At 46.3% G+C, this 15,000-nt stretch overlaps 1 protein-coding gene across 1 annotated transcript in view; it reads right to left on the reverse strand.

The window, feature by feature from the left end:
• LOC143289144 (stimulator of interferon genes protein-like) overlaps nucleotides 1-15,000 on the reverse strand; it is a 30,017-nt gene that overhangs the window by 6,470 nt on the left and 8,547 nt on the right. Inside the window, exons 2-8 of the mRNA XM_076598031.1 lie at nucleotides 14,248-14,910; nucleotides 8,177-8,395; nucleotides 6,089-6,267; nucleotides 4,120-4,215; nucleotides 2,089-2,324; nucleotides 199-382; nucleotides 1-45 (exon numbers count right to left, since the gene is read on the reverse strand). The exon at nucleotides 1-45 is cut by the window's left edge and continues 6,470 nt beyond it. Of these exons, the coding sequence (XP_076454146.1) occupies nucleotides 1-45; nucleotides 199-382; nucleotides 2,089-2,324; nucleotides 4,120-4,215; nucleotides 6,089-6,267; nucleotides 8,177-8,395; nucleotides 14,248-14,910 (1,622 nt within the window). The remainder of the gene's footprint in view (nucleotides 46-198; nucleotides 383-2,088; nucleotides 2,325-4,119; nucleotides 4,216-6,088; nucleotides 6,268-8,176; nucleotides 8,396-14,247; nucleotides 14,911-15,000) is intronic.

A 15,000-nucleotide genomic window follows, 5' to 3' on the forward strand; every position in this document is an offset into this window, starting at 1 on the left:
CCAGAATGTCTGACAGCGGCAAGACGTTACCCTTCCCGTCCGTGTCTGCCGACACCAGAACATCAGTAATGATTATGCACTTCTTCATCATCATCGTCATCATCATCATCATCATCATCGTCAGAAACAACACCAACCCCCCTCCCCGTCCCCGCCCCGCCCCCTCCCCCCTCTGCCCCTGTCCCACCCTCTACGTACCTTCAAAAGTCACCAGCTCCGCAAAGAGGTTCAAACCGTCAGCCTTCAGCAGTCCGTTCAACACACGGACGAAGTTGTCCCTCTCTCGGCCCTTCAGCTGACTGCACAGCCCCGCGCTTCCCTGACTCTCCATCTTGTACAGCGTGTCCACCACTGCAGCGTACTCGCTGACAAACTGCACCACCTGCGACAAAGAGTCTCAAGACTCAGTTCTTCTTCTTCTTCTTCTTCTTCTGCGTTCACTCGTATGCACACGAGTGGGCTTTTTACGTGTATGACCGTTTTTACCCCGCCATGTAGGCAGCCATACTCCGTTTTCGGGGTGTGTGCATGCTGGGTATGTTCTTGTTTCCATAACCCACTGAACGCTGACATGGATTACAGGATCTTTAACGTGCGTATTTGATCTTCTGCTTGCGTATACACACGAAGGGGGTTCAGGCACTAGCAGGTCTGCACATATGTTGACCTGGGAGATCGTAAAAATCTCCACCCTTTACCCACCAGGCGCCGTCACCGTGATTCGAACCCGGGACCCTCAGATTGACAGTCCAACGCTTTAACCACTCGGCTATTGCGCCCGTCTCAAGACTCAGTTCAGTTCACGACGAATGACGATGATGATGATGAGGAGGAGGATACTGATGATATGGATACTTATATAGCAAAATTGCGCTGGCTGTTTGTGCTGCAGCCTTAGGGGCTAGTTGGCCTTTGGGAACCCATCCCAACGCCGACTGTCCTAAAACCCTCTTGGCCGAGAGAGTGGAGATGTTAACTTGGGCAAGACGCTCTCCACTATCATCAAATTCTAGCCCAGATAGTCGGGACAGCAGTTACTTCCTCTGCTGTTCTAATGGTCATTGTCAAAAACGACACATACACACATATATACTTATATAGCGCCTATCCTCGGTCATCGGAGACCAAGCTCTAAGCGCTTTACAAACTCGGGGTCATAATCACAACAGACTGCCTACCTGTGTAGAGCCGACTGATGGCTGCCATTGGGCGCTCATCATTCGTTTCCTGTGTCATTCAATCAGATTTCAGGCACGCACACATACACACTCAGACAGACATGCAACATTTTACGCGTATGACAGTTTTTATTTATTTACCCCGCCATGTAGGCAGCGACACTGCGTTTTCAGGGGTGTGCATGTTGGGTATGGTCTTGTTTCCACAACCCACTGTACGCTGACATGGATGACAGGATCTTTAACGTGCTTATTTGACCTTATGCATGCGTATACACACGAAGGGGGTTTCAGGCACTAGTAGGTCTGCACATATGTTGGCCTGGGAGATCGGAAAATTCTTCACCCTTTTTTCCTTTCCTCTTTTCTTTCTTTCTTTTAAGTTTTCTGCCATCTTTATTTCTTAATTTCCTTCTTTCTTTTGTCTTGCTTCATTTCTTTCTTCTTTTTGTTCTTTTTTTTTCTCTCTTTCTTCATTTTTCTTTTTTGTTTCATATCTTCTTCTTTCTTTCATTATTCCTATGTATTTATTTACTTATTCATTATTTATGAATTGTTATTCATCTTTTGTTTTTATTTCAAATTGCTTCTGGTATCCATGTAAATGTATGGATGATATAGTGACGATGATTACTACGCTTGGGAGGGTATTTAATGCAAACCTGTGAAGTCTTTGAGTGTTTTTTGTTGGGTTTTTCATTATTACTATTTTTTTTTTACAGATACTGAGTTGGAGTTCGGGAGGAGGGGGTTGATATAATTATTATGGTTGTGATAATGTCGTGATGACACCACACACACACACACACACACACACACATACACACACACACACACAACACAACACAACACAACACAACACAACACACACACACACACACACACACACCGAAAAACCACCTGCGCGCACCTGTCCATCTTTTCGCTGAAGGTTCCAGACACACTGAACGTAACTGCGGTTAACGGTGCCTGCGGAATCTCTCCTCAGGCGATCAAGGTTTCCGCAAAACTGGATGCGGTCTCCGGCATAAGTCAGTTTAGCAGGGCAGTGACAACTGGCCGGAACAAGAATGTACAACTTCCGGGGCATGTGAACATCCACACAGTGGTCTCCCCTGCACCAGTCGTCGATTCGTTGTTTCAAACCTGAAGAAAGGTGTAATATTGGGTGTTTTAAGTTTCGGTAGTGCTGCTACTTAAAAAGAGGAGAAGTAATGGGGAGGGGGGGGGGAGAGGGGGGTGGACGGGGTGGGGTAGGGGGGGGGGGTGGATAGGAGGAGGAAGAAGAGGAAGAGGAGAAGGAGGAGAACTAGGCGGAGGAGCAAGAGGAGAAGAAATAGGAGAAAGGGGGAAGAGCAGGAGGAGGAGGAGGAGGAGAAGGAGGAGCACACACACACACACACACACACACACACACAAAGTGAACTCGAAAGAGGAGAGTTGGAAAGAGGAGAAGTAGGAGAAGGAGGTGATGATAAGGAGGAGAAGCAGGAGGGGGTGGAGGAAGAGAACTACGAACAGAAGGAAAAGGAGGAGGAGGAGAACGAGATGGAGGAGAAAAAGGAGAAGAGAGAGGAGAACGTGGAAGAAAGACGAGGAATGAGGAGGAGAAGGGGGATGAAGAGAAGGAGGAGGAGAAAGAGGAGGAGAATTCGTAGAAGGAGGAGCAGAAAGAGTTTGAGAGAAAAGGAGAGCAGCAATAGTAAATTATAGTGGTGATGGTAGCTGCAGCAGTAACGACAGTAGTAGCGGCAGCAGCAGCAGCAGAAGCAGAAGCAGCAGCAGCAGCAACAGCACTAGCACAGCAGTAATAGTTTCAGCAGGAGTTGTGTAGTGGTATTTGTATTTGTATTTGTATTCCTTTTTATCACAACAGATTTCTCTGTGTGAAATTCGGGCTGCTCTCCCCAGGGAGAGCGCGTCGCTACACTACAGCGCCACCCATTTTTTTGTATTTTTTTCAGCGTGCAGTTTTATTTGTTTTTCCTGTCGAAGTGGATTTTTCGACATAATTTTGCCAGGAACAACCCTTTTGTTGCCGTGGGTTCTTTTACGTGCGCTAAGTGCATGCTGCAAGAGCAGCAGCAGCAGTAGTAGTAGTAGTAGTAGTAGTAGTAGTAGTAGTAGTAGTAGTAATAGTGGTGATAGGAGGAGGAGGAGCGGTAGCAGCTGCAGTAGTAGTAGTAGGAGTAGTAGTAGTAGTAATAGTGGTGATAGGAGGAGGAGGAGGAGCGGTAGCAGCTGCAGTAGTAGTAGTAGTAGTAGTAGTAGTAGTAGTAGTAGTAGTAATAGTGGTGATACGAGGAGGAGGAGGAGCGGTAGCAGCTGCTGCAGTAGTAGTAGTAGTAGTAGTAGTAGTAGTAGTAGTAGTAATAGTGGTGATAGGAGGAGGAGGAGGAGCGGTAGCAGCTGCAGTAGTAGTAGTAGTAGTAGTAGTAGTAGTGGTGATATGAGAAGGAGGAGGAGCAGTAGTAGTAGTAGTAGGAGGAGGAGGAGGAGCAGTAGCAGCTGCAGTAGTAGTAGTAGTAGGAGTAACACCAGCTGCAGTAGTAGTAGTAGTAGTAGTAGTAGTAGTAGTAGTAGGAGTAGCACCAGCTGCAGTAGTAGTAGTAGTAGGAGGAGGAGGAGGAAAAGGAGCAGTAGCAGCGGAAGCAGCAGTAGTAGTAGGAGGAGGAGGAGGAGGAGTAGCTGCAGTAGTAGTAGTAGTAGGAGGAGGAGGAGGAGGAGGAGCAGTAGCAGCAGCAGCAGTAGTATTAGTAGTATTAGTAGTAGTGGTGGTGGTGGTAGGAGGAGGAGGAACAGTAGCAGCTGCAGCAGCAGTAAAACTAGTAGTAGCAGTCGTAGCAGCAGCAGACAACACAAAAGCATTTCTTAAGGTGATTTGACGATGACAATGTCGTACACACGAGCAAAGAGAAATCTGAGGCAGCCACCTACTCACCTGGTAAGATAATCTTCAGATAATAATAGTAGCCCCAGGCCAGTCCGTGTGACACGTTTCCTACAGGCATGAGCTCTGCCACCGGAATATCCCGCCCTAGATGGAACAGGAACAGGAAATGATGCCACAATGATCAAAGGAACCTAACTGAACGTGCAGGAGAAAACATAATGCTTGTTCCGGACTCGAACACTTTGACATTCGTCGTCTCTTAGTCAGGTACATTTTGGGGCCACCCACTACCTGTAAATATTTGCTAAAACTGTGTTTGTCCAAGACACGAGATAATCGGGACATTTCTCAAATGATTCCAGAAGAGAGCTGAAAAAAAGAACAAAAGAGAATTGGACCAAAAAAAAAAAAAAAAAAAAAAAAAAGAAAAGAAAAAAAAAGAGAGAAAATCTTGAATAGAAAACAGCAAAATGATTGTCTGGCAGAAAAAAGGAAGGAAGAGGTAAAGAAAATGGAACCGAACAATCTTAAATCGACAATGGCAAAATGAATTTCTGACAAGGAAAGAAATCATCCAATAAACAAAACATCACCATCTGTTTCTCTTTCTCCTTTCATCAGCCAATTAATCCATTGCAAAACATGTCGCAAAGCTCCTAACCTTGAAGTCTAGATGTCAATAATAGTTAATAAACTAATGAGCTCATCAAATTCAAACATGCAAACACCATGAAAAGGTTGTTCTTCTTTAAAGAATAAACATCAGAAACTATCATTTGTTGAATTAATCAACTGCAAACATACAATCAGTTCCATAATCATTTTAGAACAGATAAAAAAAAAGTAATTGTTCATTAATGCATTAATCGACTGCAAAGCTACCCAAATCACCCCTTTCTAGCCATCTATACTATAATCACTAACATTGTTAACTCTCTCCACACGAACGGCGAAAGAGACGACGTTAACAGCGTTTCACCCCAGTTACCATCATCAAAATATTGCAAGCGGAAGGCTCTTATACTGAAGAGGTGAATGTTGACATAGAATACCACAGTTCTGACGACGGAAGCTAAAGGTTGGGTCATTCAGACACCCACTGGACATCCGAGGGGTCTGTGTAGAGAAGAGAGGACTGGCCGTACTAAGTGAGTTAATAAATTATCCAGTTGCAAAACTACCAAAGTCCCTCTCCCTAACATTTCATAAACAGCAAGGCATCAGTAATTAATCAGTTAATCAGCTACAAACATATCACTGTCCCATCTCCCTGTCCGATCAGATGAGATGTCAGTAATGGTCAATTAATAATAGTTAATTAATAATAATTATCAATCCATACAGAGTTGAAGAGTTAATAAACCAATTAATTAGCTACAAACACACTAATGTCCCCTCTTCCTGATCTCTCTGAATAGGATTCAACAGAAGTTGATAAATGAATAGATCAGCTACAAACATAGGAATGTCCCCTTTCCCTGAGAGAAAGAGAGTAGCGGGTTCGAATCTCGGTGTCGGCGACTGGTGGGTAAAAGGTGGAGATTTTTACGATCTCCCAGGTCAACATATGTGCAGACCTGCCAGTGCCTGAACCCCCTTCGTGTGTATAAGCACGCAGAAGATCAAATAAATACGTTAAAGATCCTGTAAATCATATCAGCGTTCGGTGGGTAATAGAAACAAGAACATACCCAGCATGCACACCCCTGGACACGGAGTATGGCTGCCTAAATGGCGGGGTAAATAAACAAAAACGGTCGCATACATAAAATATTACATTTCTGTCTCAATGTGTATGTGCGCGTGCCTGAAATCTGATTGGATGACACAGGAAACGAACGCTGAGCGCCCAATGGCGGCCGCCAGCCGGCTGTTACACAGGTAGGCAGCCTGTTGTGCTAAATGACCCCTGTGTTTGTAAAGCACATAGAGCTTGGTCTCCGTCTGAGGATAGGCGCTATATAATTAAGTATCCATGTCATTCATTGATTTATTCATTTATTCATCCATTCCTGACCTTTCAGAAAAAATATCAGCTGCTCCAGGTACCCTGGGTCGTTGCCCATGTTCACGTGAGTAAGGTTTCTCAAACATGGCGGCACTTCCGATTCCGGTAGATCGACGATGACGGGGATGAGTAACGCCCTCTCGCGGTGGTACATCTCCCACACACTCAGTTGAAGTTCGAAAACACACCTGCACAATGAGGTGTAAAGCGGTAACACGATGAAAATGAAAGACAGAAAATATTTAACTAACAAATAACGAAGAAACAACAATAACAACAACAAAAATAACCCCTGAACTTCCTGCCTAAAAAAAAAAAAAAAAAACCCCCCAACAAAAGACAACAAACCTACTATACTTATGAATACAACAAATAACAAAAAAGAAACAAAAAACACACACACACACATATATATATACATACATATATATACATGATTAAAATTAGAAGTCAATGAATGAATGAAGATTTAAAACAAATATATAAGATTGATACTGAACTGTATAATAACATTTCGCGGCTTCTTTTCAATAGTAATAAGAAGTCGCGAACAGATTATTGATGGTAGGAATTTCAAACAAATTTCTGTATGTATTTTCTTGAAATACTGTCCTCCCGCCCCTCCAACACAAAACAACATCAACGACAAAGACACAACAACAACAACAACTCACACACACACACACACACACACACACAACCCACACCCACCTCTCCAATCAACTCTTCGCTCCACCACACAAAACCCCTCCCCCTACCCATACCTTCATCCCCAACTCCAATCCACCCCCACAACCTCCAGACCCACAACCACATCCCCCTCTCCAAACAACTCCCCCCTCCCCACAATCCCCCCTCCCCAACCCACATCCCCCTATCCACCACCTCCACAACCTACAGACCCACAACCACATTCCCTCTCCAATCAACGCCTCCCCACCCCCCCTCCCCAATACACACCACCTCCCAACCCACACCTACATCCCCCTTTTTAAATCAACGCCCCCCTCACCCACCCCCAACACCTCTTCTCCCCCACACAACCTCTCCCCCCCATACTCTCATCCATCTCTCCAATCCACACCCCCCACACCCCCAAGGCACACCCCCCTCTCCAATCCACCCCCCCACAACCTCCAGACCCACACCCACACCCCCTCTCCAATCCACCCCCCAACCACACCGACATCCTTCTCTCCAATCCACACCCCCCACACCCCCAATGCACACCCCCATCTCCAATCCACCCCCCCACATCCTCCAGGCCCACACACACACCCCCTCTCCAATCCACCCCCCCCCCAACCACACCCACATCCTTCTCTCCAATCCACACCCCCCCCACAACCTCCAGACCCACACCCACACCCCCTCTCCAATCCACCCCCCCCCAACCACACCCACATCCTTCTCTCCAATCCACACCCCCCACACCCCCAATGCACACCCCCATCTCCAATCCACCCCCCCACAACCTCCAGACCCACACCCACACCCCCTCTCCAATCCACCCCCCCCCTACCACACCCACATCCTTCTCTCCAATCCACACACCCCACACCCCTAACGCACGCCCTCATCTCCAATCCACCCCCCACATCCTCCAGGCCCACACACACATCCTTCTCTCCAATCCATTCCCCCCCGAGACAAAACTCCACTCTTTTCAGTTATGAAATTGGTCCCTTCTCCCTTTACTTTCGGTATTTTGTGTGTCTCTGTTGTATGTACCTCCTTTGCAAACAGGCCGGTGGCCTTGCAGTAAAATATTTCTGAGTTCTGAGTCCCCTCCCCACCCCGACACAAAACTCCACTCCCCAATCCATACGCTCATCCTCCTCTCCAATCAACTCCTCCCACTCTCACATACACACCACCCCCGAAAACGGAGTATGGCTGCCTACATGGTGGGGTAAAGACAGTCATGCACAAAAAAGCCCTCTCGTGTACATAGGAGTGAACGTGATAGCTGCAGCCCACGAACGAAGAAGAATACACACATCCCCACCCCAACCCACACCCACATACCCCTCTCCCAACCAATCTCCCCCCACTGCCCCCACCACACACACACACACACACACACACGCAACCAACCACTTGGTGTGTACGTAGTTTCTGGTGAGCAGCAGGATGATTCTGCGCGAGGATTCCAGAGCGTTCGCGGTGGAGGAGACGATGGACCCAGACCGATAGTCCCTCTCGGGCAGGATACAGGGCAGCTTCCTGTGTTCCAAGAAGCGGACCAGGATCAGTGCCTTCTCGAAGTCCTCCTCGCTGTGAGACACGAAGATCTTGTCCGTCACTGACGGGGACCTGAAATCATCCATCCATCTATCCATCAATCAATTAATCAATCTATCTATCAATCAATCAATCAGTCAGTCACTCAGTCAGTCAACCACCAACTCAGTTAATCAACCAACCATCCAACTCATCCATGAACCAACCAACCAAACCATCAATCAACCAACCAACCAAACCATCAACCAACCAACCAAGCAAACCATCAACTAACCAACCAACCAAACCATCAACCGACCAACCAACCCATCAACCACCAACCAACCAACCCATCAACCAACCAACCAACTAACCCATCAACCAACCAACCAACCCATCCATCAACCAACCAACCAACTAACATCAACCAACCAATCCATCAATCAACCAACCAACCCATCCATCAACCAACCAACCAACCCATCAATCAACCAACCAACCAACCCATCCATCAACCAACCAACCAACTAACATCAACCAACCAATCCATCAATCAACCAACCAACCCATCAATCAACCAACCAACCCATCCATCAACCAACCAACCAACCAACCAATCAATCAATTTGTAAGTAAGTCAGTCTGTCAGTCAGTCAGTCAGTCAGTTAAATCAACCGATCGGTTCAACCCATCAACCAGTCAATCGACTAACCCATTGATGAGTCCATCAAAACATCACTCAACACATCAATTCATCCACCCATCTATCAACCAACCGATCAACCAACCAACCAACCCATTAATTTACCAATCAGTCAATCAAACCAACCAATCCATTAATCACTAGCCGATCAATCAACACAGTAAAAAAAAAAAAAATCCATTCGGCAATCAATCGATCGATCAGTCAATCAATCAACCAATTAATCAGTCAATCAATTCACAAATCAACCCACACAAATCAACAACAAACCAGCCAAACAAATAACTAATCAATCAATCAGTCAGTTAATTAATAAATCAGCACATGTATCAGTTCATTCTTCTCTCACTTCAGTGTAAAGCAAACAACGTAAGAGATAGATAGATAGACTGAGAGAGAGAGAGAGAGAGAGAGAGAGAGAGAGACAGAGAGAGACAGAGACAGAGACAGAGACAGACAGAGAGAGAACTTAAAATGCTTTTTATTCCAGGATTCAGAAGTGAGAAAGACAGACAGGGAGACAGACAGACAGAGAGAGAGAGAGAGAGAGAGAGAGAGAGAGAGAGAGAGAGAGAGAGAGAGAGAAACTTAAAACGCTTATTATTCAATGATTCAGATGCGTGTGTGTGTGTGTGTGTGTGTGTGTGTGTGTGTGTGTGTGTGTGTGTGAGGGAGGGAGGGAGGGAGGGAGAGAGAGAGAGAGAGAGGGAGAGAGAACTTAAAATGCTTTTTATTCAAGGATTCAGATGAGAGAGAGAGAGACAGAGACAGAGACAGAGAGACAGAGAGAGAGAGAGAGAGACAGACAGAGAGAGAGAGACCGAGAGACAGAGAGAGAGACACACACACACACACAGAGTGAGTGAGAGAGAGAGAGAGAGAGAGAGAGAGAGAGAGAGAGAGAGAGAGAGAGAGAGAGAACTTAAAATGCTTTTTATTCAAGGATTCAGATGTGAGAGAGACAGAGACAGAGAGACAGGCAGAGAGAGAGAGAGAGAGAGGGAGAGAGAGAACTAAAAATGCTTTTTATTCAAGGATTCAGATGAGAGAGAGATAGAGAGACAGAGAGAGACAGAGAGAGAGAGAGACCGAGAGAGAGACAGAGAGAGAGACAGAGAGAGAGAGAGACAGAGAGAGAGAGAGACACTGTCACGCTCTATAAGAGAGCGGACTAGAAACCCCCACCCAGCCCAGCACTAACACCCAGACAACACAAACACAGTCTACAACAATCCGGGGTTCACATACATTTGTTTAATCACACACCTAGCTTGCCCACAAACAATAACCACAACCCCAGCTGCAACAACACTTAAATAACAATGGATAAATATAACACACACACACACACACGAAAAACCCACACAAAAAAACAACAACAGAGCTTTAAGATAAGGAAACAAGCACAACGTTAATGCTGTCGTGACGACGACGACGAACAGTAAGTGACGACGACGAAGAACAGCGACGACGAACACGAAGAACGGCGACGAACACGAAGAACGGCGACGACGAACACGAAGAACGGCGACGACGAACACGAAGAACAGTGACGACAAAGACGAACAGTAAGTTACGACGACGTAGAACAGTGACGACGACGCGAAGAACAGCGACGACGAACACGAACAGTGACGCCGAAGACGAAGAGCAGTGACGACGAAGACGAAGAGCAGAACACCCAGACAGCTGAGCGCCAGGCCAGAGAACGCTGGCGACGGAAGCCAGCGGCAGGCGGCAGCAGCCAACGGAGGCCTGGACCAAGGAAGTCAAAGGCAGGCAGAGGGGTTCCCGGGGAGACAGTGGAGGGTCAGTGGAAGAGTAGGGAAGTCCGTGGATAAACACGAAAGTGGGAATGCTGAAACCACTTCCAGAAGAGGTACCACTACCCCAAAGCTGGAAGTTCACACAGAGAACACAGAGACCACGACCACTCGGAGGAAAAATGATCCCCACTACAAGCGTCCAGACGGGCAAACAGCCCTGAAGAGAGCCAAAGACTGGCACGGCTGCCTCCTCTGACAGTCGCGGGCGAAAAGCCCAGAATCTTGTCATTTTGCCTGTAACGGCGCTCTTCCTCCCTATTTGCGCGCTCTTCCTCCTTAGCAGCAGCATCGACCACAAACCGTGCAAGGGCCTCACCAGTCAAACCCATGTCAGCACCCATGGCTTTGAATTTTGTGTAAGGATCCTGGTGAGATAGAGGAACAGTGTCCCCTTTCCTTCCATCATCAGACTACCTGGGTCATCCTCTTTCAGTTGACCCCGTATCCATCCAGACAAACCTGACTTATCTATCTGAGAAGGAGTAGAGGTACTCGACTTATCCATCTGGGACTTTGACCCGGGAGTGACGGCCGCAGCCGTTTGTCGCCGAGTGGGCATTTTTCTCCCCCTTTTTTTCTGTTTTTTTTTCCTCGCAGAATGCGAGAAAGGCCAACCAAACTCGGCAAAAATCAACAGCCGAAATCAAGTGCCTGAACAACAGCTAACTTTTTGAGCAGGTAAGGTGTCTATCATAACCTCACCCAAACATTCTTCCAGTGACACAGCATAATTTTAATCAGATATCATACAGGATATGTACACATGTAACAGACAAAACGATTACACCCACCCCCCTCCCACTCTAACCTAACGTACCCCGCATCTCCACCAAATTGTCACGCTCTATAAGAGAGCGGACTAGAAACCCCCACCCAGCCCAGCACTAACTAACACCCAGACAACACAAACACAGACTAAAATAATTCGGGGTTCACATACATTTATTCCATCACACACAGAACTTGACTAATAAAACTACAGTCTTAGCAAGAAATGATAAACTTAAATGACGACAATGGATAAATAACACACACAAAAACCCCACAAAACACAGAGCTTTAAGACACGGCCGTCCAGCGGCAGTCAGTCCGGAGAATGCTAATGAATTAAGGACGTTTGACGAATAGATAAACTGAAGCACTGCACAACACAAGAAAAGACGATGACTTGAACGGCGAAAACTGAAGACAGATGAAACCAGAAGACGACGAAACTAGTGAACAAACGATGACAGTGATGAGAAGAGGGCAGCAGGACTGAAGACAGCAGTCAGCAGCAGAAGGAGCAACAACGCTGCCTGGCCAACACAGGCTGAAGGAGAGATGGTGCAGGAAGTGGGATGCTGAAAACTGCCAACCGGGTACCACTACCCTGACGCTGGAAATAAAAAAAACAAAAACAAAGACGAGACACGTCCAGCAGGGCACTCCCTCTGAGCTGGAGCACACAGAATACAGAAAAACATGGCCACCCGGAGGAAAACAATCCTCACTTGAGGGTGCCAAATGGGCAAAAAGCCCCAACCCCAAACAAGCACGACCTTCCTCCAAGAAGGCCGCGGGCGAAAAGCCTAGAGAAGTGTCACTGACAGAACAGAAAGGCTTGAACCTCTGTTCAGCAGTGACAGGAACGCAACATGACTCCACGATTGCACGTGAAAAACGTACAACCGGGAGTCACATATACAAAAAAGACAAGCTGGGGAGAGGGAGTGGGGAAGGGCATGTACAAAACACTCCACACGAGATTGTCATGAGTTGTGACAGACACACACACACAGAGTGAGAGAGAGAGAACTTAAAATGCTTTTTATTCAAGCATTTAGATGAGAGAGAGAGAGAGGGTGAGAGAGAGACAGAGAGAGAGAGAGAGAGAGAGAGAGAGAGAGAGAACTTAAAATGCTTTTTATTCAAGGATTCAAATGAGAGAGGGAGAGAGAGAGAGAGAGAAAGAGAGAGAGATTGAGAGACAGAGAGACAGAGAGAGATCCGCCATTTCCAAATTCCCATCGTAAACGGGGAAAGAACGTCTACTTTCGGTTCCCAGGTTCTCTTTGCTCTGTGCTGAGAGAGAGAGAGGGAGGGGGGGAGAAAGAAAGAAAGAAAGAAAGAAAGAGAGAGAGAGAGAGAGAGAGAGAGAGAGAGAGAGAGAACACTGAACACTGAAATGTTTAATGTCATTAGTTCTAAAGCTCTAGGCACATATAGACAGACAACACAAGAGACACAGAGAGAGAGAGAGAGAGAGAGAGAGAGAGAGAGAGAGGAGAGAGAGATGAGAGAGAGAGGGAGAGAGAGAGAGAGAGAGAGAGAGAGAAAGAGAGAGAGAGAGAGAACTTAAAATGTTTTTTTTTTTTCAAATTCCCAGCATAAACGGGGAAAGGACGTCTACTTTCGGTTTCCCAGTCCTCTTTGCTCTGTGCTGAGAGACAGACAGACAGACAGACACAGACAGACAGACAGACAGATAGATAGAGAGAGAGAGACAGACAGGCAGAAATAGATGATAATATCGATATATATATATATATATATATATATATATATATATATCTGATACCTATACCCCCCTATATGATTCAGTGCCTGAATTGTGATACCGCATCCTCATATCTTTCTGAGCTTTTTAACCCGTACTTGCCAAACAGAACATTGAGATCTCTTGACTCCTCCCAGCTAACTGTTCCCCGATACTTCCTTAATTCCTGTGGAAAGAGGTCATTTTCCGTCTTCGGCCCAACAATTGGAATTCTCTGCCTATTGCTCTCAGACAAACAACTCATCTATCTACCTTTGAAGCAAATCTTAAAACTTGTTTCTTTAAAAAATACTTGTCCTAACTCTTATAGTGCTGTTGCCCCAGGCTCATGGCAATGTGAGTGTGTGTGATGGGTGAGTCGAGAGAATGGGGGTGGGTAGATGGATGGTGGTGGTGTGGTTCGAAAGGGAGAATGACTGCCGATTTTTAACCCTTTTACCTTTTCTATCAAAAACTTTATTTTACAATTTTTGCAAAATCTATGGCATGCAAATTACAGTTATGCTCCTTTTTACATGTATTTTAAGTGAAAATTGATGTTATCTCAGCCGTTTAATCATGTGTGTGTGTGTGTGTGTGTGTGTGTGTGTGTGTGTGTGTGTGTGTGTGTGTGTGTGTGTTTGTGTGAGTGCTGGAGTGTAACAGTTGTAGTATTGAGAGTATTCTACTTCGCACGGTGAGTTTTATGCATTGAGTTTTTATAATATTAATGATTCTGTTTTATGTTTATACTACCTTTTATATATTTCTTGTTTCACTTCAGGTATTGGATTGTAAAGCGCTTAGAGCTTGCTTTTTATTGCTTGTATTACAGAGTTATATAAAAACAGAATATTATTATCATTATTATTATCAGTGGTATCCAGCATCCACTTACCGCCTAAGCGCAGCAGAATGGTCCGACTCCCCCTCTCTCTTCCAGACACGAACCCCGTCGTCCCCGCACAGGTTAGGAGAGAGGGATGCTCCCTCGGATCCCCCCACTTCCTCGTCCTCATCCCCCTGGGATCCAGAAGATCCAACGGTACTATCCGTCTTCCCCTGCTCTCTATTCTCACTCTCTCTCCGGTGATACCTCAGGAATGTCGTCACCAGTTTTAATCGAAATCGTCTGCAACACTGGCTGCGCATCTGATGATGTCTAGTTCTTTCACACGGTCTGGAATAATGACTGGTCTTGGTCTTGGTCTTGGGGAGAGTACAGTGCTTAGTTTTCCCTGCGGAAGCTGGACCACCGAGTCTATTGTTACGTCCCGTCGTGGGCTGACTGTGTGACACCGTGACAGGACATGATTGGCGGAATTCCTTCGTCAAACGCGACGCGTGCATGTCGGCCACTCGACAGCGAATGATGAACGAAGTGTCGCTGCCGTGACGAGGGAACGCCCGGATGTAGGTCACGTGACCCCTGCGGGAGATCAGCTTCAAGATGGCGGCGGTGATCGGGGAGCGTGAGGAGGAGGGGGATAGCGGTGTAGGTGGTGGTGGTGGTGAGCACATGTTCTGCTGACCGGTGCGCCTGGAAGAGCGGTGGTCAATTCTGCCCACAGAACAGTTTGAAGACGCTGTCAAAATAATCCGTCCCACGACAGCAAGAACAATATTAATAGTAATAATAATAATGATGATG

This window comes from Babylonia areolata, chromosome 13 (assembly GCF_041734735.1).
Source record: "Babylonia areolata isolate BAREFJ2019XMU chromosome 13, ASM4173473v1, whole genome shotgun sequence".
NCBI lineage: Eukaryota > Metazoa > Mollusca > Gastropoda > Neogastropoda > Buccinidae > Babylonia > Babylonia areolata.